This window comes from Mustela nigripes, chromosome 15 (genome assembly GCF_022355385.1).
Source record: "Mustela nigripes isolate SB6536 chromosome 15, MUSNIG.SB6536, whole genome shotgun sequence".
Taxonomy (NCBI): Eukaryota; Metazoa; Chordata; class Mammalia; order Carnivora; family Mustelidae; genus Mustela; species Mustela nigripes.
In genome coordinates this window covers 54761074-54788479 of record NC_081571.1, presented here as the reverse complement: position 1 = coordinate 54788479, position 27406 = coordinate 54761074, and the positions used below count along the sequence as shown (strand labels likewise).

Here is a 27406-nt window from a genome sequence, read left to right as displayed (position 1 = left end):
CTCTAGTCTAGTCTGCTCTTAAAATCACCTGACAATTTCTTGATTTCAGTTATTTATTTTTTAGAAAAGCTACTTGGCTTTTTAAAAATTAGATTCTTCTGAAAATTGCATTTCATCCTATTTTTCCATCTTTGCATCTATTTAAAATCCTTGTCTCCTAAATTCAATGACAGTTATTTTGAGTCTGCCTGATTATTTTCCTTCTTGTATATCTCTTAATATATTTAGTATTTGCCTACCAGTTATTTTCTTTCAGAGCATTTTGCTCTTTGCTGTGTTAGACAAGTAGAATGAGGTGTTGACAATTTCCATCCTTTCATGAATTAAGGAGACTCCTCCTCTGACTGGGATTCTGTCTTCTAGACATTGGGAGACTGGGAAATTGACTCTGTTGGTACAGCCTCCCTATCCTCCAGCATCCCATTACTAAACTTTATATCACTAGGGAAACTGCCTATGTATTTGAGGCTTTTCTAGATTTCTGGTCTCACTCCAGCTAAAGCTCCACTAGTTTCTGGTTTTCTTTAGTAGAGTTCCTCTGTTTAAACTAGGCTCAATTTGACCTCACGTGTATCCAAACTTTCCAAATACCCCCATGGAGGAAAATGCCAGTGGTCTGAGCTCACCATGGAAGTGCTCTTTCATCTCTGGAGTTTTGGTTTATCTAGTTCTTAATTACTTCCACAGTGTTCTTAGGCTAGTCAAGTTTTTGAAGAAAGAAAAATGGGTGCTTCTCTCTAGTATCATCTTACTTTAAGGAAGCGGAAGTCCAGAATTTATCTTTGCAAAAGGAAAGACATAATTTTAAGAATGCTTATTTGTTCCACTGTATGTTTTTTCCTGCTTTGTCGAAGATTATTTGACCATAGGTCCATATCTGGGCTCTCTGCTCTGTTCCATTGGTCTATGTGTCTGTTTTTGTGCCAGTACCATGCTGTCTTGGTGATCACAGCTTTGTAGTAAAGCTTTGAAATCAGGCAATGTGATGCCCCCAGTTTTTTTTTTCTTTTTCAACATTTCCTTAGCAATTTGGGGTCTCTTCTGGTTCCATACAAATTTTAGGATTGTTTGTTTCAGCTCTTAAATACCAGTGGAATTTTGATTGGGATGGTATTGAAAGTATAGATTGCTCTAGGCAGTATAGACCTCTTAACAATGTTTATTCTTCCAGTTCATCAGCATGGACTGTTCTTCCATCTTTTTGTGTCTTCTTCAGTTTCTTTCATGAGTGTTCTGTAGTTCCTTGAGTAGGATGAATACCTACTTTTGTATCAACATATAGGGACTGAAGGAGATTATCAACATGTATGAGACTGGAGGAGATTATACTGAGTGAAATGAGTCAGGCAGAGAGTCAATTATCATATGGTTTCACTTACTTGTGGAGCATAAGGAATAACACGGAGGACATTGGGAGATGGGGAGGAGAAGTGAGTTGGGGGAAATTGGAGAAGACAAACCATGAGAGACTGTGGACTCAGGAAAAAACTGAGGGTTTTGGAGGGGGGACCTTGGGTGAGCCTGGTGGTGGGTATTAAGGAGGGCACATATTGCATGGAGGATTGGCTGTGGTGCATAAACAATGAATTTTGGAATACACACACACACAAAAATTAAACTAAATTTAAAAAAAAGAATGTTTATTTGTATGAGCATAGTGATATTTTGAACAGTTTTTATCTGTGTTGCATACTAGTAGTTACTTTTTTTCTTTCTCGTTGAGCCTGTTTATCAAAGTACACTCTAGACCAGAGGTCACTAACTGTGACACAAAGACCAAATTGGCTCAGAGCCTGTTTTGTATTGCCTGTGAGCTAAGAATGGTTTTGATGTTTTTAAAGGTTTTTAAAAAAAAAGTGTTTTGTGGCATATAAAAACTATGAAATTCAAACTTCAGTGTTCCTAAATAGTTTGTCTATGTCTGCTCTCTTGCTGTAATGGTTGAGTAGTTGCAACAGAGATCCTATAGCCTACAAAGTGGAAGGTATTTACAGTCTGCCCTTTATAGAAAAAAAATTTCTCTATTCTTGCCTTAGACCATAGACTTAGGAATTTTTCATTTCTCATTACTAAGGGAAATTAAACAAAAGATTGAAATCTTCTTATTCTAGAAGTTCTTTGTATTTGGACTTATTGAAACTCCAGTATTTTAGAGTTAAAAGGAATCTCAGAAATAATCTCCTTCATCTTGTTATTTTACAAATGAAGAAACAGATTCAGGATGAGAGACATTTTAAAATTAAATTTTGACTAACTTTTGTTTTTTTTTTTTTAGAAAACAGACTCAGCAATAAGCTGATAGAGAAACTAATGATCTATATCATGGAATAACGTGCAAATATTCATTTGTTCTTACATTGCAGGAAAAAAATTGTTTTTCCTTAAACCGTGGTAACTATTAAAATTTCTTCCTTGGAATTTTTAAAGTAAATATTTTTAAAATAAATATTTAAAGAATGTTAATAGCCTTTGCCTTTTATTAGCACACATAATTCTTTCAAATCTCATAGGTATGAGGTTCTTTTTGTGAAATGACTAAAAATCCTATGAGATCAATTCCAGACATTTTTTCATTTTAAGTTCCTATTTGATTTAGGATTTGAAGTCCTAAATCATCATAAATTCCAGGGTGAATTATTACTGTGTAAGACTGGTTTCTAGAGTTTTTCTTTTATCTGTCCATGCTCTGATATCATGAAAACTTTATTTAAACTTAGTTTTCAACTAAGCTTTTCCATTAGTTATATAAGGGGATGTTAGCTTACTGACAAATTGTATTTTTACTTTCTAATATTGACTATAGATTTTCTCCATAATAACTTTTAATTTATTACTGGCTTTCTTTTGACAGCCATCTACTTCTTACAAAACAAGCCAAATTAACAACAAGAACAACAATAACAACAAAACACAGTGAAATCAATTTGTGGGGATTTGGGAGAAGCTGATTCTTTATAGTCAGGAATTGGTGGGCTTAGGTTCATTAAAATTGTTATAACTAATTAAATGCATAGGAAGAAGTATTTTAGGAATATGTATTAAAGCCATTTGAACTTCAAAGATGTTCATTAAACAAAAACAAATATTGATGTATATTTGTGAAAACTTTTAGTCTGTGATGAGTAGGCTTCAGGAAAGTCATTTTTGGGGGGTTTATATATTCTACTTCTCTAAAGATTAGTTTTGAGTGAACCTTGATGTTTTTCTAAGTTGTACAAAAGGGGCTAATCTTTTAGCAGTTACATGTTCCTGTTGCTCAAATAACTGATTTCATTTAATATAAAAGAGAAGTTGTTTTTCTAAACCTTAATGAGAAATATCTGTTAATTTTCATTAACTTTCTGTTCATTTTTGATAATTCTTGAACAACCATGATATGTCAGGCAGTGATGCAGGTCTTGAAGTGGAGTTGAAATAGACATTTTTCATGCTCTAGCAATGCTCATAGTTGGATAGACTGTATAAGCTGGTATATCTGTTCATGTGTCCCACAGGACACTATTGATCAGTCTTTTTCTTTACTTTTGTAGCATGCTCTCTGGGGGAAATCTTATCCGTGTACCTGGTTTTCCATTACCTCCATTGCACCAAAATCTGCATAAAATCATTTCATGGATAGCTCCTAAATGGATATGTATGGCTTACATATCCTTTAAATGTATCTGTGTATCCACGAATCTAACCTTGGTCCTCTGAATAATGCTTAAAGCTCTGAACTTCTGTCTCCTTCCTCCAACTTTTTCTTTCTCTCAAAATAGTATTGAGTACTTTGTTCAAAGTACTTTTTAGACTAAGAAGCTATAGAGCACAGCGCAAGAAATACATGGCGTCTGTACTCTTGGCACTTACAACTTGGTGAAGGAGTAATGCATTGCACACATAATCCCATACATAATTATAGTTGTAGATAACACAGTGAAACAAGTGTAAGTGATGTGAGAGTGAATATTAGGGAAATTATCCCAATCTGGGACATTACAGAGTAAGTGATGCTTTTATTGGGGCCTCAGAGATGAATGGTGGTTAGCAAAAGATGTGGGAGAGAATACCCGGAAGAGGGAGAGCCTTTATGAAAGCCCCTAAGTAGCTTAGCAGATCCACATAGCTAGAAGGATGTCTTTGTGGCTGGAGTATGATGAACAAGTTGGAGAGGGATGCAAAATGAGGCAGAGAGGCTGGCAGAGAGCAGATCTTGGTAGAAGATCTTTAAAGCCATGCTTTTGGACTCTAAGCCAAGAGAATTGAGTAGATACTAGTAGGGTTTTGAGTGGGATAGTTACCTCCTAGATTTGTGTTTCTATTTTTTTTTTTTTTAGAGTTTTTATTTATTTATTTGAGAGAGCACACATGCTACTGAGGACATGTGAGCTGGGGGAGGGGCAGGGAGAATCCCAGGCAGACCTGAGGCTCAGCTCATAACCCCACGTGGGGCTGTATCTCACAACTGCAAGATCATGACCTGAGCCAAAATCAAGAGTCAGATGCTCAACCAACTGAGCCACCCAGGCACCCCTTCAGATTTGTGTTTTTAAAAGTTGATTTGGGGGGTGCCTGGGTGGCTCAGTGGGTTAAGCCGCTGCCTTCAGCTCAGGTCATGATCTCAGGGTCCTGGGATCAAGCCCCACATCTGGCTCTCTGCTCAGCAGGGAGCCTGCTTTCCTTCCTCTCTCTCTGCCTGCCTCTCTGCCTGTTTGTGATCTCTCTCTGTCAAATAAATAAATAAAGTCTTTAAAAAAAAATAAAGAATTTAATTTTTAAAAAAAAGTTGATTTGGGTTCCTGGGTGAAGAATGAATTGAAGTAGGGCAAACATGGTTGTACAGAAATGAATTAAAAAGCTTTTGCAGTAGACCAACCAAGACGTGGTGGTAACAGGTTATTAGAATTGCAGCCATGGAGATGTAGAGATGTAGAGAGCCGTAGAGATGTAGACAGATTCAAGAACTATTTATAACACATAATTGACAAGAATTTGTGATTATTTTGGTTTAGGGAGTAAAGCTGAAGGAACTGTCAAAGATAAATTTTCATATGCTTTTTCATGTCTGTTTTGCTGACATTTTAGTATCTTGAACTCAAACATCTTTAAAAATGAACTGGGGGCACCTGGGTAGGTCATTTGGTTAAGCAGCTGACTCCTAGTTTCCGCTCAGGTCATGATCTCAGGGTTGTGAGTTGGAGCCCTGAATTGGGCTTCGTGCTGGGCATGGAACCTGCTTAAGATGCTCTGTCTCCCTTTGTCCTTTACCCTTCTAAAAAAATTAAAAATAGGGGCACCTGGGTGGCTCCATCAGTTAAGCATCTGCCTTTCACTCAGGTCATGATCTCACGGTCCTGGGATCGCCCCACATTAGGCTTCCTGCTCAGTGGGGAGTCTGCTTCTCCCTCTCTATCTGCCTTTCCCCCAGCTCATGTTCTCTCTTTCTCTCTCTCTCTCTCTCTCACACACACACACACACACACACACACACTCAAATAAATATATAAAATCTTGAAAAAAAAAAATAGAACCAATGTTTTCCTTTTGGAAACTAAATTCTTCCCCTTGACTTTCCTGTTTTTGTGAATGACATCCCTACCTCCAGGTGGCCTAGGCATGCAACTTTTGTTTTGGTCACAACTTCCACTAAATTAGTTACCAAGTGTTAAGGACTCTAGCATCTAGTGTCTCTCCCTTCCCCTCCTCCTCTTCCTCTTTTCTTCCCCTCCCCTTCCTCTTCCTCCTCCTCTTCAGTAGCATCCTTTTGTTGATCATTAAATTATGTTTTTCATTCAAGTCTTTGAGCTCCTTGAGGGCAAAAACTGTCTTTTTCATGTTGTATTTTTTAGTACCTAACAGTGTGTACCTCCGTGTTAGAGACATACTTAAATAAAATAAAATTGTTTTCCCTGATTCTTCTTTCTTCCACTATAATTCTTATTTTTTGTCACATTTTTTCTGTCTCTTTCTCGAAGTCATTCGGGGGCATCCTTCTGCTTAAAGAATAATTTGGTCTTAGGCCTGTGACCTTGTGAAAAAACTGGCCACAGGATATAAGAAGAGTATGAGTTGAGGTCTTTTCTATAGCAATTTAGTAAAAATTGCTTCCTGTCCCTTTTTCTACTGTAGCCCTTGCAATTACAAAGAGTAGATTTTTCTGGGAAAGGAATAGACCTAATATTTATTGGCCTCCCCACTATTGAATAACATTTTAAAAACTTTATTTGATGCCATTTGCCTTTTTTAATTTTATAAAAATATTTGCAAAATTTAATTTTTTGATCATTTAATGTATATTTCTTAGCATTCCAGTGCTGTGTTATTATCTCAATAGCTATATTGTGTGTTAGTATCTTATGGGTGCATGGAGAGTATATTGTGTCATAGAACGTTTGCAGAAGAAACATTCAGATATCTAGTTTGGAAGTACATTTTTCATAGCTTTGTATATCCTAATAATGAACTTTCATAATTCTTTTTTCCACTTTTAGGAATAAGAAAATTTTAAATAAGAAGAAGTTGAAAAGAAAACAGAAGAGCAAATCAAAAGTGAAGACAAGAAACAAGGTAAAACTGCTGACAATTTATAGGGAGTAGGACTTTTTCATACAGTAATTGGAATAAAAATGCCAAGATTAAAAAGGTATAACTAGCAAACCATTTCATGTCTATTTTTTTAATTTTAATTTTTAAAAAGCCCCTTGTTACATAGTTATGCTATTTAGTTTCATTTGGGGGGCATTTCATGGCAGTGGCCTGGAAGTTAATATCTGGGTGATGAAAATTATTTACTGTTTATTCATGTTATCTTTGATCAGTTTTTGGGGGGAACATATCCATTTCTCTTCTCTTTTTTTCCTCATTCCTAACTATGTGTTCTAGAAACTGAGTAAAATTGGCTTGGACATTGGGACTTGGATTTGGCCTATGCATATGTCATGAGTTAGGGAGAATCTTGATATATCTATATTGTTCTGAGCTTTTTTTGGTGGTGGGTGGCTGTGCAAAAGAAAATGCAATATGGAATATTTTAATTAGATGAGACCGTAGAGGGCAAGGATCTTTCTTTTTCCATCTAAAGCGGAAGTAAGACTCTATTAAATCTTAGACATTTTCACTTTCTACCAAAGAGTCCTTTTTTTTTGAACAGTACTAAGAAGCATAGAGAGGAGAAAGAGGGAAGTCATAACTATGATTTCTGAACAGCTCTACTTTTAGTTAAAGAAACAATAGCTTAGCTTAGCCTGTATATCATATTTAAGTTTTAAAGACAATTGTTTCCTGCCCTTTTTAGTTCGTGTTCTTTCCATTTTGTAACTGAGAGAAATGTACTTTAAAGTAGTAAGCCAAAAAATAAAATAAAAGTATAGGGGATGAAGTTTACTTCATGGCTCTATCTTAAGACACAGCTGGATCCATCAGTAGTGTCAGCAAATGTGTGTCTTCATCTTTTGCTTCTGCTTTCTTCTGTGTGTGGGCTTATTACCTCTGGCTGAGTATGAAGGCTGCTGGGGGCTCCAGCTTCATCAGTTCTAGCAGAAAGTCTTGAGTATGATTTTTGATTGAACTTCCTCATTCACTTTGGCCTTGGAGATAGGGTACTTTGATTGGTTAGGCTGAGTTATGTTTCATCTTTCTTCTTTTGTCCTCAGGCTTTTTATCTGCTTTTTAGGAGTGCCTTGTGATAAGAGTGATAAAAAAAAGTTACTCCTTTATTCCTAAAACATTAATGCATACTGACCTTGTGAAGGCCTTATGCTGGGTATTTGGGAGAGAAAGATGAGTAAGAAATGTTTTCTGCTTATGATGGGCATGTAAAATAGTAAGAGTGTCGTTAGTCGTCCTCCTCTCTATTATTTTTCATTCACCTTTTTTCTGGAGTATTTTTCATTCACCTTTTTTAAAAAGGTTATTTTAAAAATTCCAGTGAGCTTCCTCCCCAATGTATTTTAAGAATGAACATTTCTTTTCAGCAAATGAAATAAGATACAATTTAACTGTATTACTTTATTTCCTTGCTTATTACTGTCATTGGCTCTTCTATTTCCCCTCGTCCATTAGCCATCTCCTTCATTCAGTTTCTTTCTTATTCCGCTTAGATAGCACAGTCTTAAAAAAAAAAAAAAGTACTTAATCTCTGTTAGTTTCCTGTGGCTGCTGTAACAAATTGCATAAATTGATGGCTTAAAACAATACAAATAATTCTACAGTTTTAGAATTCTGAAGGTCAAAATGGATCTGGGCTAAAATCAAGGTGTTAGTAAATCTGCGTTCCTTCTGGAGACTCTAGGGGAGAATTCATTTCCTTGCTTTCCAGCTTCTAGAGGCTGCCTGCATGCCTTGGGTTGTGCTCCTTTACACCTTCACCAGCAATGATTGGTTGACTCCTCTCATGTTGCGTTACCCTGACATGTTTTCACTGTTACCGCTCCTTCTTTGACTGTCCCACCACCCTCTCTCATTCATAAGGACCCTTGTGATTACATTGAGCACACCCAGATAATCCAGAATAAACTCTTCACCTCAACATCTGCAATTTATTCACATCTGCAGGGTACCTTTTGTCATGTAAGGTGACACATTCCCAGGTTGCAGGGACTAGGGGAGGGTATCTTTGGAGGTCAGTATTCTGCTTACCACATCTTCCTTTCTCCCGTTTGTTGCACTCATCTGACAAAATTTAATCCTGTATGAATCCAGCTGTTTTCTCTTTCCCTGCAGGTGAGTATTGTGTGCAGCTAAAGGGAGTTAAGATACCAGTATACATTCATGATTACCAGTCCCAAATGGACCTTGCATAGCTAGACTGTCTTCTTATTTTTTCTGATAAAATAGTTCTATGACTATTTCAAACCTTTTCACTCTCTTCTAAGTTGATAAGTCCTATCCTCTAACAAATGACTTTACTTTCTTATAGAAGAAGTCAAATCCATTACACAGGAAACTTCTTCAGCATCCTGTTACCAAACATGCCTGGGTCTTAGGTTAGGGTATTTAAAGCAGAATTTTGAAAGATATTATCAAGGTTTAGAAAATTTCCATCATTCCCTAGCATTTCCTCATCCTTTGCTGCATTCTGTCTCTTCCTACAGCTATGGCTCTAGGCAACCACAGATGTACTTTCTGTCATTGTAAATCAGTTTTTATTTTCTAGAATTTCATATAAATGTGATCATGCAGTGTGTACTCTTTTGTATCTGGCTTCTTTTCCCTCAGCATAATGATTTTGAGTTGTATCCATGTAGTTGTATATATTAACAGTTCATTCTGGTTTGTGGGGTTTTGTTTTCTGTTTTTTGTTGTTTTGCTTTTGAGTATCCAGTTAGTGGATATATCTCAATTTGTTAATCCATTTACCTGTTGATATTTCCAGTTTTTGGCTATCACAAATGAAGCTGCTATGAATATTTGTGTATTAGTCTTCGTGGATAGATGTTTTTGGTTTTTGGAAGGATAAATGCCTAAAAGTGGAATGAGCAGGTGTTGTTTCCTTCCATGATTTGCCAAAAAATTGATAAGTCTCAAAAGCAACTTACACTGATGGCTTAGATTTATTATAGCCAAAGGTACAGAATAGGCAGCAGGAAAGAGAAATCAATAGTATTAGTGGTGTCTAGGGAGTTAGGCTTTCTAGTTCCTCCTTGTCTGAGCACACAGGATACACATTGTCTCTGACAGTGAACTATAAGGATATGTATGGAATGTTTCTGTTCAGGAAAGCCCACTTGAGTGTTAGAATATGAGACTTTTATGGGGGGGTTTGGTCACATGTAGGCATGTCCTGCTTTGCAGTCAGCCATGGTACGCGAAACTCAGGTCATCATCAATCTTGATGTTTGTACAAAGCAGTGGAACAAGCCAATAGGCCTGGTCCATTGCTCTGGGTGCATTTTACAAAACCATCAGTAACTAACATAAAGAAAAGTCTAAAGACCATATTCCTAAGGATTGGCCCACAGTCAGCCCTGATTCCCTTGGGGAAATAACAAGGAATAAGCATTCATACCTGCATTGTTAACCCTTTTCTCATGGATGGCATGGTAGATGAATATTTAACTTGTCAAAAAACCATTCATACTATTTTTCAGAGTAATTGTTGCATTTTACTGTTACACCAGTAGTGTATGAGAGATCCAGTTGCCTTATATCTTTGCAAATGGTGGTATTGTTAGCATTTAAAATTTTAGTCATTCTAAATACATACGGGTATTTATTTCACTGTGGTTTTAGCTTGCTTTTTTCTAATAACTTACTATGTGAACATCTTTTCATGTGCCTTTGACTATTCATATCTTGTTATTGTGAAATATCTTTCCTGTCTTGCCTCCCCTTTTTATAATTGTCATCTTATTAAATTGTCAAGAGTTCTTTATGTACTCTAGATAGAAGTCCTTTGTCAGATATCTGTGTTGCAAATAATTCTTCCTGTTCTGTGGGGTGGTTTTTTGTGTTTTTATATAGTGCTTTAGAAGAACAAAAAGAGCCTCACAAATGTAATTGATTATTTTCTTATATATATGATTCATATAATTTGTGTTCTAAGAAATCTCTGTCTCCCCCAAGGTCACATAGATTTTTTTTCTATATTTTCTTCTAGAAATTTTATAGTTTAAGCTGCTGTATTTAGGCCCATGATAGGTTTATAGTTAATTTTTCCGTGTGGTATAAAATAAGGGTTCATGTTCATTTGTTTTCATATCGGTATTCAGTTAATTGGCATCATTTTTACAAAGACTTCTCTTTTTCTATTGAGTTGTCTTAACACCTTTATAAAAAATAAGTTGACCATACTCTTTTGAATCTATTTCTGGAATTAATTTTTGTTTAATTGATCTATGTATCTTTCTTCACACCAATACCACACTGTTTTCTTTACAGTAGTTTTGAACTCAGGTCATATGTCTTCCAACTTTGGTCTTTTTTAAAAAAATGGCTTTAGGGCGCCTGGGTGGTTCAATTGGTTAAGTGACTCCCGTCTGCTCAGGTCATAATCCCGGAGTACTAGGATTTAGTCTGACATTGGGCTCACTGCTCAACAGGGAGTCTGCTTCTCCCTCTGACCCTCCCCCTTCTCTCGCTCACGCTCTCTCTCTCTCTGTCTCATTCTCTCTCTCTCAAATAAATAAATAAAATCATAAAAGAAATTTAAAAAAACATTGCTTTAGTTACTTTAGGTCCTTTATGTTTCTTTATAAATTTTAGAATCAGCCTCTCAATTCTGTTTTCAAAAGTATCTAGAATTTTTATTGGGACTTCATTGAACTTGTAGATTTGAGGAAGAGTTGTCATTGTAATAATATTAAATCTTCTAATCAATGAACATGGTTTGTCTCTATTCTCTTTAGGTTTTCCTTAATTTCTTTCAGCAGTGTTATTTCGGTTTTCAGTGTACAGAGCTTGCACATAATTTTATTAAATATTAATTTTGTGGTTTTGATGTTATTATAAATGCTATTAATTTTTTTAAATTTTTTGAGATGATCATAGTAATGCAGTTGTAAGAAATAATACAGAGATTCTGTATACCATTCACTTGTTTTTCCCAATTGCTAAAGTATTGCATCACTGTGGTAAATATCACAGCCAGGAAATCCATATTGATCCAACCTACTGAACTTATTCAGATTTCACCAGTTTTACATGTACTCATTTGTGTTTGTATGTGGTCATGTATTTAGTTCTATGCAATTTTATCACATATGTGGATCTGTGGACAATTACCGCAGTCAGTGTGTACAAGAGTTTCATCACGGGGATCCTTTTTGCTACGTTATATAGCCATAGAGATTCCCCCACACTCACCCTCTTCTTTGACTCTGGCAATCACCAATCTATTCCCCATTTCCTTATTTTTTTTTCATTTCAAGAAGGTTATATAAATGTAAGCATGGGGACTGGCCTTTGCCACACAGCTTAATTCTCTTGAAATTTATCTCAGTTTTTGCATATATCATTAGTTTCTACCTTTTTATTGCTGGGTAAGCATTCCATGTAGTAAGCTGTATCGTGGTTTGTTTAACTGTTCACCCATTAAAGTTCATCTGAGTTGTTTCTTGCTTATTTTGAATAAAACTTTTATGAATATTCATGTGCTGGTTTTTGAATGAACATGTGTTTTTATTTCTTCAGTAAAAATGTCCAACAGCACAGTTGCTGGGTTGTACTGTAAGGTGCATATTTAATTTTGTAAGAAACTGCTATACTTTTTTCCAGAGTGGCTGGACCATTTTATATTACCATTAACAATGTATAAGAGATCCAGTTTCTCCACATCTTCACCAGCATTTGGTGTTGTCCTTATTTTTTATTCTAGCCAGTCTGATAGGTTTGTATTATGTCTCATTTTGTTTTAATTTGCATTTTCCTAATGGCTCACTATAATGAACTTATTATTTGCCTTCTGTATATCTTCTTCAGTGACCTGTCTATTCATGTCTTTTGCCCATTTTCTAAATTGAATTGCTATTTGTTTTTTACTGTTGAGTTTTGAAAATTCTTTATATATTCTGCATGCTAGTCTTTTGTGAAGTATGCAAATAGTTTCTCCCAGTTCGTAACTTAAATGCTATTATTTTTTAAATTATATTTTCCAGTTGTTCATTCTTAGTATATAAATACATTAGCTTTTTTTTAATATGATCTGGTATCCCATGACATTGCTAAATCCACACATTATTTCCAGTGACTTTTTTGCAGACACTTTAAGATTCTCTACATGTCTTCTACAAACAAATTTGTCTAGTAGGTACTAATTTCTCACTATATCTTGTATTCCTTTTTCTTGGCTTATGACACTAGTTTATCTAGTACAATGTGGAATCACATTGTTGAAAATAGGTGTCTTTGCCTTGTTTGCATCTTAGGTTGCTGGTGTTCAGTCTTTTACTATGTGTAGCTATGGGTATTTCATAGATGCCTTTTACTCAGTTTTGGAAATTGTCTTTTATTCCTAGTTTACTTGTACTTTTTATCATGAATAGGTGTTTCATTTGTGTCAAATGCTTTTTCCATGTTAATTTAGAGTATCATATGTTTTTTCTATTGTTTTTGTTGGTATGGGGAATTACGCTGATTCCTTTCCCAGTATTGTTACCAGCCAGTTTTTTGGTAGATCATGATGTATTATCTCTTTCATATGTTCTTGGATTTGGATTGCTAATAATTGCTTGTTTTTAATATCTCTGGAAGGCATACTTACATGTTATTTGTCAATTAATTCTGGTATATATTTTTTCTAACAAGAATTAGTCCACTTTTTCCTCAGTTATTTATGGAAGAAGGGTAGAATTTTGAGACCAGTGTGTTCGGTACTTGAGGTGTACTTCCTGAATACTCTAATTTTTGTAACTTGCATTAATAGACTATCTTAAACCAGTTCTGTATAGTTCTAATATAAATGTAGATCTCAAAAGTGTGATTTGGTCTGATGAATAAAATGCTGGGCCAAAACAGAAATGGACTCTTGAGTTTTAACAATGAAATTACCAAGCACGTGATTTTTAGTATTTATTAAGACTGATAGCTGGGAGAGAGCTTCAGGAAAGCATATGTCCATAATCTGCAGAAATCTAATTTCCTAACAGTACCATAAAAAGTTGACCAAAATTAAAAATTCTGTTTTGTTTTGATTTCTGTTTAAGCCCCTAAATCTACTTTTTAAAGAAATCAAAATGTAATTTAACATTTGTAGTAGGTAACTGAGACTCCGTAATACATTTCATGTCCCCTAGAAAAGCAAAAAATTAATATCCTGTGATACTACAACAGTTAAGCTTTGTTGGCTCTATTCCTGTCATGGGCTCAAAGGGCACTCCTGTTAGATTCTCTGCCACTCTCCATCCCTTGGCAGTTTTGTTATTGTTGTTACTCAGAAAGTAATGAAGTATAGAAGAAAGGGTACTTATGTAAATTGTTAGATTATCTTTGCTGTGTCACATGTCTGACTTCTGCAAGTCATCTAGCATGTCTAATCTTTAATTTTTTATTTAAAATGAGAATTGGTGATTATGGAAACAAATATGAAATTGATATATTCTGTCTTATATTTCAGTCTGAAAACTTGGAGAATACAGTAATCATACCAGATATCAAACTACATAGCAATCCTTCTGCTTTCAATATTTATTGCAACGTACGCCATTGTGTTCTGGAATGGCAGAAAAAGGAAACATTGTTGGCAGCTGCATCCAAGAACTCTGTGCAGAGTGGAGAGTCAGATAGTGATGAAGAGGAGGAATCCAAAGAGCCCCCTATCAAGCTTCCAAAGGTAAGTCACTTAAGTTCCACTTGGATGGATAACCTACAAGCATTCCAGCTATAGTACAAATATTTGCATTGCTAAAATACCTTTTTATAAAATTGTGCACTAAAAATTAACAGGGCTTATGGGGAAAAACAGGTTTGGGGCAGACCAGGAAACTGCAGTTTTATAGCTGGAGTGCTAACAAAGTCAGTAATTGGTAACTCAGTGGTAAGTACTTGGACAGCTCAGGAAGAAAGATCAGGGGCTTTTAAAAATGTACAAAAGCAGTAAAGTGGAATGGTGGATTGTAAACCTTGAGCCATTGCAGATAGAAGTGGAGCTCTGAGCCTGTCGACTGCTGTTAAAGTAGGCATAAGCAGAACAGCAAACTACCACAAGCCAAGGGCCATAGAAAGCTGGGGGTGCTCCCTTCTGGAGAGGGAATCTGGGGTACAGGTATGCATTTTTATTTTTCTTGAACTAGAACTAGAAGGGCTCCTGGCTGTGCAACTGCTGAGCTGAGAGCTCTTGCCTTTTCTGCCTAAGGATATAATTGTACTCTTGTTAGTTTGGCGCCCTTTGCCTAGGAAGAAAATTTCATATGAAGCAATAAGACTTTTACATTGTTCTGATATCATTCCTTATTTACCAGAGACTTGCAAGCTAATTGGTGTTATAAAAACATGTATGGTAGTAGAATAGGCTATTCTTAAGGTACTCCATTCTATTTAAGTATTAATATATTTTAAGACTGTAATGTTATTTTATATATAATATTTTGTCTATATTGTGGGTATAGTTGTATTTCTAACAAAAGACATATAGACATTTTTTAAAAAGGTACCTTTATCATAAATGATTTATGCATATTGCTTTTGTCTAAATATAGGCATTTTAAAATGATTTCCTTTATCATAAATGATTCAGGTCTGTTGCCCTTTTACTAAACTGACAGATACCTTAAAGCCATGCCTTGAAAACTTTTTTTTTTTTTTTTTTAAGATTTTATTTATTTATTTGACAGAGAAACAGATCACAAGTAGACAAAGAGGCAGGCGGGGGCCGGGGGGGACAGCTCCTTGCTGAGCAGATAGCTCAAAGCAGGACTCAATCCCAGGACCCTGGGATCATGACCTGAGCAGAAGGCAGAGGCTTTAACCCACTGACCCACCCAGGCGCCTGAAAAGTTTTTTATACACACCCAGAGGAGCTATCTTGTGGATATTTTGGTATTTGAAAATAGCAGCCAAGATAGAAAGTATGTTCCTCATCTGATTTTTTTTTTTTTCTCACATCTCATGGTGGCTACTTCTAAGTGCACCACTGTCCTTAATCATTACTGTCAGGTTCTTCTCATTTTATGCTCAGCGGATGACTTGCTTCCTGTTTCATAGAGTAAGAGAGGTTTTGTGAACTTCCTCTGACTTTTAGTCAGTCACCTTCAAATATCCTTCTCTTGGGACTCTTCCTCCTTTAGTCCCTTTCTCTCCAGTGTCCTTAAGTGTACCTTCTTCACTACCTCCTTCTTCTACTTAAAACAAACAAGCTCATCTTTTCCATGTGAGTTCCTCTAGGTAGAGAGTTTTCCATCAGGTACTGACATGACAGGAAATAGAGTACAGTGACTAAGAACATGGGCCATGGAGTCAAACTGTCAGGCTCAAACACTCACCATTAAAAATACTAGCTCTGTGGTGCTGGCAAAGTTACTTGACTTATCTGTGCCTCAGTTTTGTCAACTGTGAAATGGAGGTAACATCTACCTCGCAGGATTGTAGTGAGGATTCAGTGAGTTAATAAATGTCATAGTTATAAATAAGTAGTTAGAAGTATCAGCTTAGGTGCAAACAAGGTGCAAACAAGAAGCTGTGTAGGTGCAAATGAATTTGAGTTTCTTTTCAAGGAACTCTTCAGTCTATTAATAAATACTTTACGTCCAAGGAAATCAAACTTCTGGACAGTCTGTGAGATCATGTGACAAGCGAGAGGAGAAGTGCTGAGATGTCTTTATGCAGAGGCGTTCAGCATGCTGTGGGGTTTCGGCGTGGGTGGGGACTGAAACTCCCAGGTGGTGAGTTTGGCAGTCATTTGTGTGACACGAAGGACTGACACAGAAGAAGAAATGAGGCCTCAGGGCTTGAGGTGATGGGAGTTTGAAGGCAGGTGCGAAATGTTGGCATTTTTCTTTTCCTTTTGACCATTTCTGCTCCAGGTGCTACTCTTTTCCATCAGTTCCTTTTCTTTGTAGTTGTTCCTCTCTTGCTCCTCCTGCATGTGTGGCCCTCGCTTTCCTTTTTTTCACTGAGGTTTTTTTCTTCTCCTACTCCTTTTCTCTGGCATAATTAAGATAGTTTTTATTTGTTGTTGAAGTATCACTTTGATGCAGTTTTATTTTAAAAGTTAAGTTGAATTTATTATATGGCCCTTGCTTGTCAGTTCCTTTGCCTTGTTTTATTGGGTCAACAGCCATTGATATTTTAAAAAGAACTGTCTTACCCCCGCCTAAGTACTTCATATTAAGTTTTTTGCCTAAAACAAATTTTAGGGTTTCCTGGGTGGCTCAATTGGTTAAGCATCTGCCTTCAGCTCTGGTCATGATTCTGGGACTCTGGAATTGAGTCCCACATTGTGCTCTCTGCTTGGTGGGGAGCCTACTTCACTCTGCCTCTGCCTCTCCCCTCCACTCATGCTCTCTCTCTTTCTCAAATAAATAAATAAAATCTTAGAAAAAAGAACAAAAAACAAAACACAGTTTTTACCCAGCTCACACCATCTTTCATTGTCTGATTTCCAGATCCTCCAAAGTGTTCCAAGCTTTATAACTACATTATTTTTAACAGTCATTTTTAGATTCATACTTTGCTTTCACTCTCATTTGATGCTAGTATTCCACATATTTTGTTAAAGGATAGAGACGTAGATAGACTTATTTGTTTACTTCTTAAGTTTATTTACTTCTAAATTATTTTTTGAGTTATAGCAAGCTTTATATTAGGCTCTGAAAATGAAATGATGAGACACAGCCCCCACCCTCAAGAAAGTTATGTCTGGTAAGGACATGATAGGTGTAGCGCAACAGGGTGGGGTAAAACTGCAGCACTGACTGCACGTGCACGTGCAGGTGCAGGCAGAGAAAACAGCATCATCGTAAAAGTGCAACATGGGGGCTTAAGTGGGTAGAAGAAGAATCAATGAAACAAGATGGAATTGGGAGGGAGACAAACCATAAGTGACTCTTAATCTCACAAAACAAACTGAGGGTTGCTGGGGGGAGGGAGGTTGGGAGAAGTGGGTGGGATTATGGACATTGGGGAGGGTATGTGCTTTGGTGAGTGCTGTGAAGTGTGTAAACCTGGTGATTCACAGACCTGTACCCCTGGGGATTAAAAATATGTTTATAAAAAATAAAAAATTTAAAAAAAAAAGTGTAAGTGGTCTCTTCTTGGCCAGAGTGGAGTTGGGTGAGTCAGAGAGCAGCAGCTAGATTGTAGGGCCTTCTGTGTCCTGTAGCCACTTTCAGATTTCATCTTATGATTTGGAAATATTGAAGATTTAAGCAAGAGAATTTAATCAGACTTGTGTTTTAGTAAACTTATGTAGGTGCTAGTAAGAAAGATCACTAGAGGGTGGAGAGATTAGAGCAGAGGGACTAGTTAAGCAGCTACTGCAGTTGTCCACAAAGAGTGACTGATTGGAATGAGGTAGTGGTTGTGTTCAGCCTATAGGAAGTATATGACAAGAATTAGTAGTTGGTTGATTATGAAGGCTGACAGAGAAGGTGTAATCTAAACATATTTCTGAAGTTTCTTGGGCAGTGCTATTTACTGCAAAAGGGAGAACTTGAAGAGAAACACTGCTTTGCTGGAATGATGATGACGTTTAGTTCTGGCCGGATTGACTGAGGTGTCCCATGTACACTAGATAGGGCTGAAGTTCCAAAGAAAAGCCCCAGCTAAAAATAGAGATTTGGGAGCTATTACGGTGTGGGGGAAGAAGGTGAGATGAAATTCTGCTAGAGATAGGATGGGAGTGAGATCAAGAATATTGCTTAAAAATTGTTAGCTTTGAAAAGTTGTAAGAACACTTCTTTTGGGCATGAAGAGAAGGGAAGAAAATGGTAGTAGTCATTGATAAATCTGTATGTCAGAGGACAGGAACTTAGACATTTCACTCCCAGATCTTCTGAGAGGCAGAATTCTTCTTCCTCCTCTTTTACCCTCCTCCTCCTCTGCTGCCGCTTTTCCCCCACCCTTTCTTTCGCTGCCTTCTAGATTTTTTTTCTTTATTATTTATAAATGTCATCACTACCAAATATTTGCTTTATATAAAAAATTCTGAAAGTCAATATACTTTCCTCTGTGGTAATATATAAGTCTACTTTTGGTTTCCTCTTCAGCTTTTTCAAATGTATTCTGGAAGTATTGGAATGGATTCTAGGACTTTGAAAGCAATTTTAAACTTATAGTTGACATAGAATGTTATACTGGTTTCAGGTATAGACCATACAGACAATTCTGCACAATTCAAAATGCTCACCATGTTAAGTGTGGTCATCATCTGTCACCACACAACATTATTACAATATTATTGACTATATTCTCTATGCTGTACTTTTCATCTCCAGGGCTTACTTATTTTTTAACTGGAAGTTTGTACCTCCTAACCCCCTTCATCTATTTTGCCTACCTCCACCCTCTCCCTCTAGGACTTTTTTTTTTTTAAACATATTTATATTGCTTTTTTTTTCTTTTTCTTTTTTTTAAGATTTTATTTATTTATTTGACAGAGACCACAAGTAGGCAGAGAAGCAGGCAGAGAGAGAAGGGGAAGCAGGCTCCCTGCTGAGCAGAGAACCTGACATGGGGCTCAATCCCAGGACCCTGAAATCATGAACTGAGTCAAAGGCAGAGGCTTTAATCCACTGAGCCACTCAGGTGCCCTCCTCTAGGACTATTTAATACAACAAGTTATAATTTCTAACAGCAAGGAATTTATTATTACATCTAAATGTAACTCAAGTTTTATGTTCATACTTGTTAGTGAACTAATAAAATCACTTTTAGAAATACTATGATTTTGAGGAGAGCAAAAATAAAACCTTTTTGAAAGACTCATTGTATCATTTTTCTTTGGCCAAGCATATTTTTATCTTATTTTTCTCAGCAGTGACATTGGACTGACTGTATCAGAGAGTTATTTGGGTTTGTGTTCCTTCAAGTATAGTAGAGAGCCTTCAGGATTTACTTATTTGAAAGCAGCTGTAAAGAAAAAATTCAGTAAATTTACAAAACACTATTTTCTGAAGAGAAGTGGAAGAATATGTGTTGGGTAGTTATGGTTTATCATTGAAAGTATAGAAGCTTAGGAGCACTTGGTCGGCTCAGTCATTTAAGTGTCTGCCTTCAGCTCAGTTCATGATCCCAGGGTCCTGGGATTGAGTCTTGTGTCGGGCTTCTTGCTCAGAGGGGGTCCGCTTCTCTCTCTCCCTCTCCCACTGTGTGTGCTTTCTTTCTAGCTCTTACTCTTTCTCAAATGAATAAATTAAAAAAAAAAAAAAAGATTCAGTGTTAAAGTACAATTTCAAAAGCTCATACATACAGTAAAATACTCTCAGCCAAACCTCAAGGGGAAACACTTTGCAACATCTTTTGTTTCTCAACTCAATAATTCAAAGCTAGATATGTTGGAAAACTTGAGGTTGATTTTTACTTTGTTATATATTGAAAACATACAATTATTCTGGAAACGAAGTAGTTTTCCCCCTTATTAAAAAAATTTTTTGTGAAGTAAGGTACAAATGAGTACCGAGAATCTACAGTGGTTAGCCTAGACAGATGGGTCATTTCTCTTTCCTGATCATTTGACTAACATTTTATGGGTATGTCTTACCAAAAAAAGCCAGTGTTCTATTCCTAAGCAGTTCCTTATTGTCATACATTTGTTCTTACACTCTAAACTTACCAGAGAGACAACTCAGGAACTTGATTAGTAAGTAGCCTTACACCTTCTGGTAAGGTTCAGTACTTTCTCTGTTACTGTAGGAATTTTGTATAAATAAAACTTGCTAAGAATGTATCTGTGACACTTCTCCTTTGGATTTTGAAAAGTCACAATTGGTAGCAGTAGAGTAAGCATTCTTGGAGACCAAAAGGATATAGTCTCCCATTGGCCTGAGGACAGAGCCCCACATTTTGTGTTTAGGAGATCTTTGAGTTCAGATTCATTTCCTGTAAAGTGCATAAGCAGATAGAAATCTTGAACAGGGTGTTTTTATTTTTTAGTCTGTTCCAGGAAAAGAAACTCTATCACCTGGAAATTTTCACTGCTTAGTGCATTTAATCAATTAAAACTTTATACAAGCAACTTCTGTAATCTTAGCTATAACTAAATCTGCTAGGATGTTAAGTAACTTCTCTAAAAAGACAGTCCTGCTAGTTATTTTGACTTCTTAGTCATATCTGTATTCTTCAGAAACCTTGCAAATGATAATCAAAACTACAACTGACTTGCCTGCAACTGATTTGACCATTATCTGGAAAATTTTTTTCTGAGTTGCAGTGGTTTTTAGCACACAACTGAGAGAGCAATTAAACAAATATTTATTATATGCCTGTCATGTGTCAGGCACTGGGCTAGCTATGAGAGATAATCTAGTTCAGACATGCTCCTTGTCTATGAGGAGATAACAGTTTAATTGGGAAAAAGGAAACAAAAATAGTCAGCTACACTATAATATAATAAATGCTGTAACAGAGTCATGGGCAAGGCTCATTTATCCAGTTAGAGTATAAATTCTTAGAAGACAGGGACTAGTGTAATGTGTATCTTAATATCTCCTGTAGTGAGTTTCCCAAAAATAAGTGCTTATATGTGATTAATGCACAGATCTCAGCCTGGAAGATAGTCTTCTGTTGTTATGTCCAACAGAATTAATGCTTTGATGCATTTCTACTAATTAGTCTTGTTTTAACTTTTCTGTTACTTCTCCAAATAATTTGACACCGTCTGAAAAGATCTTACACACCTCTTTCTCAAAATATTGCCACTGACTGAAGAATGGGATTTCATTGTCTGTTGTTCTGTCATTCCACTGAAGTTATCTCCCAATACCAGATCATCACATTTCTCTCTCAGACTTTAGCTGCAGATTTCTCTGTCTTTTGCTGGGTACTGAGTCAGACCTTTCCTTGGTCCTGATGAGGAGTGATAAGATAATTAAAGTAAAAATAGTAGTGAGTTTTTAAGTAGACAGTTTTTAATTCTTTTTGTGAAAAACCCTACAAGAAGAGGGGACACCATCAATAAATAGTAATGTGACTGTACCATTATAGGAAGGGCTAAGATGAAAAACTCCGTTTTAAATGAGTTTTTTTCTGGTCACAAGTAACAATTGACATGACTTTTAATGAAAGATTGCTGATTTGTAGTTAAGTATGGCCAAATGAACTTTTAAATTAATAGAGTTTATTTTTTCTGAGTGAATGTAACCTAGTATCTAGTGCACTCCTACAATTTTCATGTTATTTTCTTATGGCTTCCTTATGCTGTAACTGCTTTTAAAATAGTACCATTATTTTTTAGCCTTCCATACTAAATGGTTTTCTGAATCTTGAAATTAAACATCATGGGTAGTTGTGGGTTTTTTTGTTTGGTTGGTTTTGGTGGGGGTAATGTATTTCTTTTTGTTTTTGCCTTTTAAATATGGAAGCATTAATCATTTGCTGGGGAAATAAGCTGTACTGGTTCAAAACCCAGGAAAGTGTTATTAGCTTACCTATTACAAGGTGTGTGTGTGTGTGTGTGTGTATATATATATATATATATTTTTTTTTTCCATCTTAAACAGATCATTGAAGTTGGACTTTGTGAAGTTTTTGAATTGATCAAGGAGACACGATTTTCTCACCCATCCCTATGCCTCAGGAGTCTCCAGGCCCTGCTTAACGTACTTCAGGGTCAGCAGCCAGAAGGCCTTCAGTCAGAGCCACCTGAGGTCCTAGGTAAGAGCTCAGGATCATTAAATGAAGTCTTTAAATGTAAATAGCTTCTCTTATGAAGCATATACTGCCTGTAATGCAGTGTTTGTTTTTGTTTTTAAATTATGGTATTAAAACAGCAGGGGTGTAAATTTTAAGGTATTTTGCTCTGTTCTACTAGAGTTATAGTTTAATACTTACAGTTCATGCACAGACATTTCTTGATTTCTGTGATGATTGGGAAAAAGCAAAACGTAAATCCTTGGAACCCAGAAATAATCCCAAGCCTTATAATCGCCATTAATTTAATTTGTTCTCATTAAACCTTAGGCCAAAATATTGAACATTGACTTTCTCTAACTTTATGTGTTATTCTGGGTAGTTAAAAATGTGAGAAGAGAGGAAACAAATGCTGCCAACCCAAAACAGCACATCTAGTTTCCCAACAGACGGCATTTCTTTTGTATCCATTGTAAACAAAAACCCATTTTTGTTATAGATAATGCTTTTGAATTAGTGACAGCTTCCAATAAGTAAATAGGTTTTCTTTTTGTAAAATGTATTTGGATTTTATAAATGCATGCCTTTCGTGTTATTGATACAGGTTCAACACATAATCCAGTAAGCAAGTTGAGAGCTCTTGAGGAAGAGAAATAGAGATAGGGGCACAAGTTTGAAATTGGCTATTACTTTTCTCTGATGCTAAAGTCTAGATTTTTCTAAATCTCAAGCATTAGTTCATATCAGAGTCATGTGGGTCCTATCTGTGGAGTTTCTGATTCAGTAGATTCAGCATAGGACCCAAGAATTTGCATTTAGAATACATTTCTGGGTGGTGTGCCAGTGCAGCTCACCTGGGGACAACACTGTTGGTCTGGACTAGAGTTTGATCTTTCTTTTCTACTTGGTTATTTAGTATTTATTAGGCCCACATGTGAGAACCTAATTACATGTCATACTGGTTTTGTTTTGGTGGTGGTTTTTTCAGGGGAGGGTAGGGAATCACATGGTGATTAGTTTTTGTGTTTAGTTTTTTTGTTTGGTTTAGTGGGGGAAGGGAGTGCTTGCCAGGGAGACAAGCTGAAAATTTAAAAAAAAAAAAAAAATACCCTCCCCCACCCTGTGTTATTAAATACTACTACTAAATAAAAGTTGTCATATGGTGAGAAGCAGGCATCTTGTTTGATTATTGTTATGGTAACACCAGTGATCATATTACTATTGTGATGCATTACTTGGCATCACAGCATCTTACTAAAGCTTTATTTATTTAACTGATTTTTTAAAAGTTTTCCTTTATTTTTTATTTATTTTTTTAAATTAATTAATTTATTTTCAGCATAACAGTATTCATTATTTTTGCACCACACCCAGTGCTCCATGCAATCCGTGCCCTCTCTAATACCCACCACCTGATACCCCAACCTCCCACCCCCCGCCACTTCAGACCCCTCAGATTGTTTTTCAGAGTCCATAGTCTCTCATGATTCACTGATTTTTTTTTTTTTTAAAGAATTTTTTGCTGATCTCTGGCTTGTCACTTAAAAAATAATTGAAATACTTAAAATATCCACTAAAACCTATATATCCTATTTATTACTTTGAGTTACTTGCTGATCATTTCTATTTCCTAGATCTTCTGGCATACCATTGTCTTTTATCCATTGTTAAACATCTTGTTTTATATATTTATTTGGCCATGGTTTTTGTTTGTTTGTTTTTTTGTTTTGTTTTGTTTTTTCTTGTTAATAGTTGCAGATACTACTATACTTCTTTGGTCTCTCTTTTATCCTTTCAGTGTTTGCTTCTGGTCTCTTTAGTGCTTTGATTTATTTTTCTATTGAGGGATTTACCATCACTTTATATTTCTCATTTTGTTTAATTAATTTGACTTTTTTAAAACTAAATTTTTATTGAAATTTTTCTCTGTTTTTTCCTTTGATCTAATAGTGTAATCACATGAATACACTTTGGGTTGTTTTCATATTATTCATGAAAATATAGGTATTTATGAATCACTCTTACTGTCAGGGTAGCTTGATTGATTATTGCACACCAAGCTTCTTCTCCTAGGAAATGGATTTTGATTTAGAAATTGTCTAGGTAAAAAAAATCATTCTTACATCTATTTTTCTGTTCATTTTAGGGTTGGAATGTATGTTCTTAAGTATTCACGTAAATGTAAAAGTATCTTCTATGTTCTATGCAAAGAGCATATAATTCAGGGGTGATCAGTACAGACATTGTTGCTGTTATTATGGGACTTCGTATCAGACAGTCGAACATGTGTGATTGCAGATGTGGATAAATAGTATGGGGGATGCAGAGGGAGTTCTGGGAGTCTATAACAGGCTTTTTTGAAGATGTGACATTGGAGACTTGAAAGACAAGTAGGAAGAAGTTAACTGTGTTTCTAGGCAGAAAGGAGAGCGTGCAGTAAGTCTCTGAGATAGGAAGGAGAATGACTGAACAAAGATTGTCTGGCTGGAATGTGGACCGTGAAGGGAAGGAAGCCTTTGCCATAGGTGAGGAGGGAGGCAGGGACTAGACCATATGGAGCTTCATAGGCCATGTTAAAGGAGCCCGGTAGCTTTTGTTCTAGGAGAAATGGAAAGTCACTCACTGTCTCCTTAAGCTTAAAAAAAAGTTCTTTATTTTATAACACTTATACTGTTCTTTTCCACTTGAATCTAACTTTTTTGATAACAGGCATTCTTTATCTTGTTTGCCAAAGTACTACCACAACCGAGAACAGTTTCTCATGTACAGAAAGAATTCAGTAAATATTTTCTGAGTAATTAAAAGATGAAGGGGCAGAAGGATAATGATGGAAGGAAGGATGGACAAACGGAGATAGTAGAGAGAAAAGGATGCGGGGAAAGAAGTATAGTTGGGAGTGAAGGGTGAACGGAAGGAGAAACTGAAGGGTATACAGGCAAGTGAAGAAAGGAGGGAGAAAAAAGGGAGAGGAGCACGAACCAACTAACCAAGGAGTGAACAGATTTTAAATAAAAAACCAGATGCTTGGTTTAAAACTTCTCTCTGGCTATAAGGGGACAAAGTGAAGGTAGGAGCTAATTAAGGAGCACTTTGTAGTATTCTGATTCTGAGGTGGTTGGAAGGATGGATTGGGAGGCTGGTCGTGAGATGGACCAAGTGAAGGCTTTCGGAAGCACCAGTGACAGGCGTACGGGGATGAGAGAGACAGGAGGTGAGGGAGACCGAGGAAGGCGAGCTCCAGGAGTCAGCGAGAAACCACATGTGGCCTTTTAGTTTTCAGAGAGTTGCAGTACACGAATTCTTTCTCTTGCTCTTTTTCCCTCTCCCTTTCTTCATCTTCCGCAATTTTGCAGTCTTTTTCTGATTGTTGCTTTCTTTTTTTTTTTTCTGTCTTGAGTTCTCATTCTATACGGATTTTCAAATTCCCCTTCCCTTTGGCAGAAGAAATACCTGGAAGTCTTTGATTAAGTTTTGGGCAGAGTTGTTCAGGGGATTTTGTGTGGAAACTTCATGTGACCATAGAACGTTCAGGTGTTCATTTACCATCTTTACCACTAAATGCCTTCATCATTTAGGGAAAATCTCTTTATCTCCCTGTCTCAATTTCATTGTCTGTTAAAGGGGGATGGTATATGTCCTATTGACTAGAAGGTTTTTCTAGGGTATAAAATGAATTACATACTCACTTTATAAATACAAATGTGAATTGTTATTATGTTAGCAATAAAGCAAGTTCACATAAAAACAAATTATAGCATGTGTATATGTATTCTGTTGTTTTGCAAATATGTAATTTTCTGGATACTTATAAACATTTTAAGAAGCTTGTATTCTTCCCACTCTAAAAGGTAAAATAAGTGCAGTGAGTAGTCTGTTACTTGAGAGGATATTTCTTGAATGTGTGAATGCCTCAAGACAAGTTTCTTTTAAACAACCTGGGATAGATTCCATTTTTTTATTTACAAAAATAAAGTGTTGAACTAAATGTTCTCTAAGCTCCTTTTTATATAAATATTCTAACTTTGCGGGGGAAAGGGTAACTAGAAAGGAACTAATGCAAAGTAAGTGTTCTAGGTGCCTTAAATATTTTTTTTATAATGAAGCAAGGTATAAGTAAATAAATAGATGCATGAAGTGTTCTGTATGTCGAGTGAATGTAATTGAGTTTTATTTTATCCGCAGAGTCTCTCTTCCAGCTCCTTTTGGAAATCACTGTTCGAAGTACGGGAATGAATGACAGCACAGGCCAGTCTCTGACAGCACTTTCCTGTGCTTGCCTCTTTAGTCTGGTGGCTTCTTGGGGAGAAACAGGAAGGACACTTCAGGCCATCTCTGCTATCCTCACCAATAATGGCAGCCACGCTTGCCAAACAATACAGGTATTTCATTTATATCTGCTTAGAAGGTTATAAGATGCCAAGTTGGAATTTCACCTTAATTGTCAATAGGTGTCCCCTGCTTTTTCTCACTCATTATAGTTATTTGAGCTATTCAAGGTTGATATAAGTAATCCACAGCATATATAAAGTAATAAAATGAAATTTGGCAAAAACTCTGAGAGCTTTAAACTGGTCTTTGTTGTCGGCACCCCAGCCACCTCTTCTCTTGCATTGTCTTCTTCTCTGTCCTCCCCACCTCCCATCTTGCCCAGAATTTTTAAGTATTTTAACTAACCCCTGCACTGTTCAAGGATCAAATGTAGTTTTTTGTTTTTTGGGTTTTTTTTTTTTTTTTTTTAAGATTTTACTTATGTATTTGACAGAGAGATAGCACAAGTAGGCAGAGCTTCAGGGAGAGGGAGAAGCAGGCTCCCCACTGAGCAGGGAGCCTGATGTGGGGCTTGATGGGACCCTGGAATTAGGACCTGAGCCAGAGGCAGCCGCTTAATCCCACTGAGCCACCCAGGCGCCCCTCAAATGTCATTTTTTTTTTAAGATTTTATTTATTTATTTGACAGACAGAGATGACAAGTAGGCAGAGAGGCAGGCAGAGAGAGAGGAGGAAGCAGGTTCCCTGCTGAGCAGAAGAGTCCGATGCGGGGCTCGATCCCAAGACCCCAAGACCATGACCTGAGCTGAAGGCAGAGGCTTTAACCCACTGAGCCACCCAGGTGCCCCTCAAATGTCATTTTTTAATGAATTAATTTGTTTCTGAGCTGCTTCAGCTTTACATAGAACATTTTTAAGTTTTTAATACCTGACTGTGGAAT

The 27406-nt window shown here is 36.4% G+C and overlaps 1 protein-coding gene across 7 annotated transcripts in view; it reads left to right on the top strand.

Annotated features, from left to right (window-relative positions):
- The window catches only part of MYCBP2 (MYC binding protein 2), a 272910-nt gene that overhangs the window by 22554 nt on the left and 222950 nt on the right, over window positions 1-27406 (top strand). For all 7 annotated transcript variants that reach the window (XM_059377903.1, XM_059377906.1, XM_059377905.1 and 4 more), the window contains exons 2-5: window positions 6471-6546; window positions 14030-14245; window positions 22068-22221; window positions 26380-26576. In XM_059377903.1, coding sequence (XP_059233886.1) covers window positions 6471-6546; window positions 14030-14245; window positions 22068-22221; window positions 26380-26576 — 643 coding nt within the window. The remainder of the gene's footprint in view (window positions 1-6470; window positions 6547-14029; window positions 14246-22067; window positions 22222-26379; window positions 26577-27406) is intronic.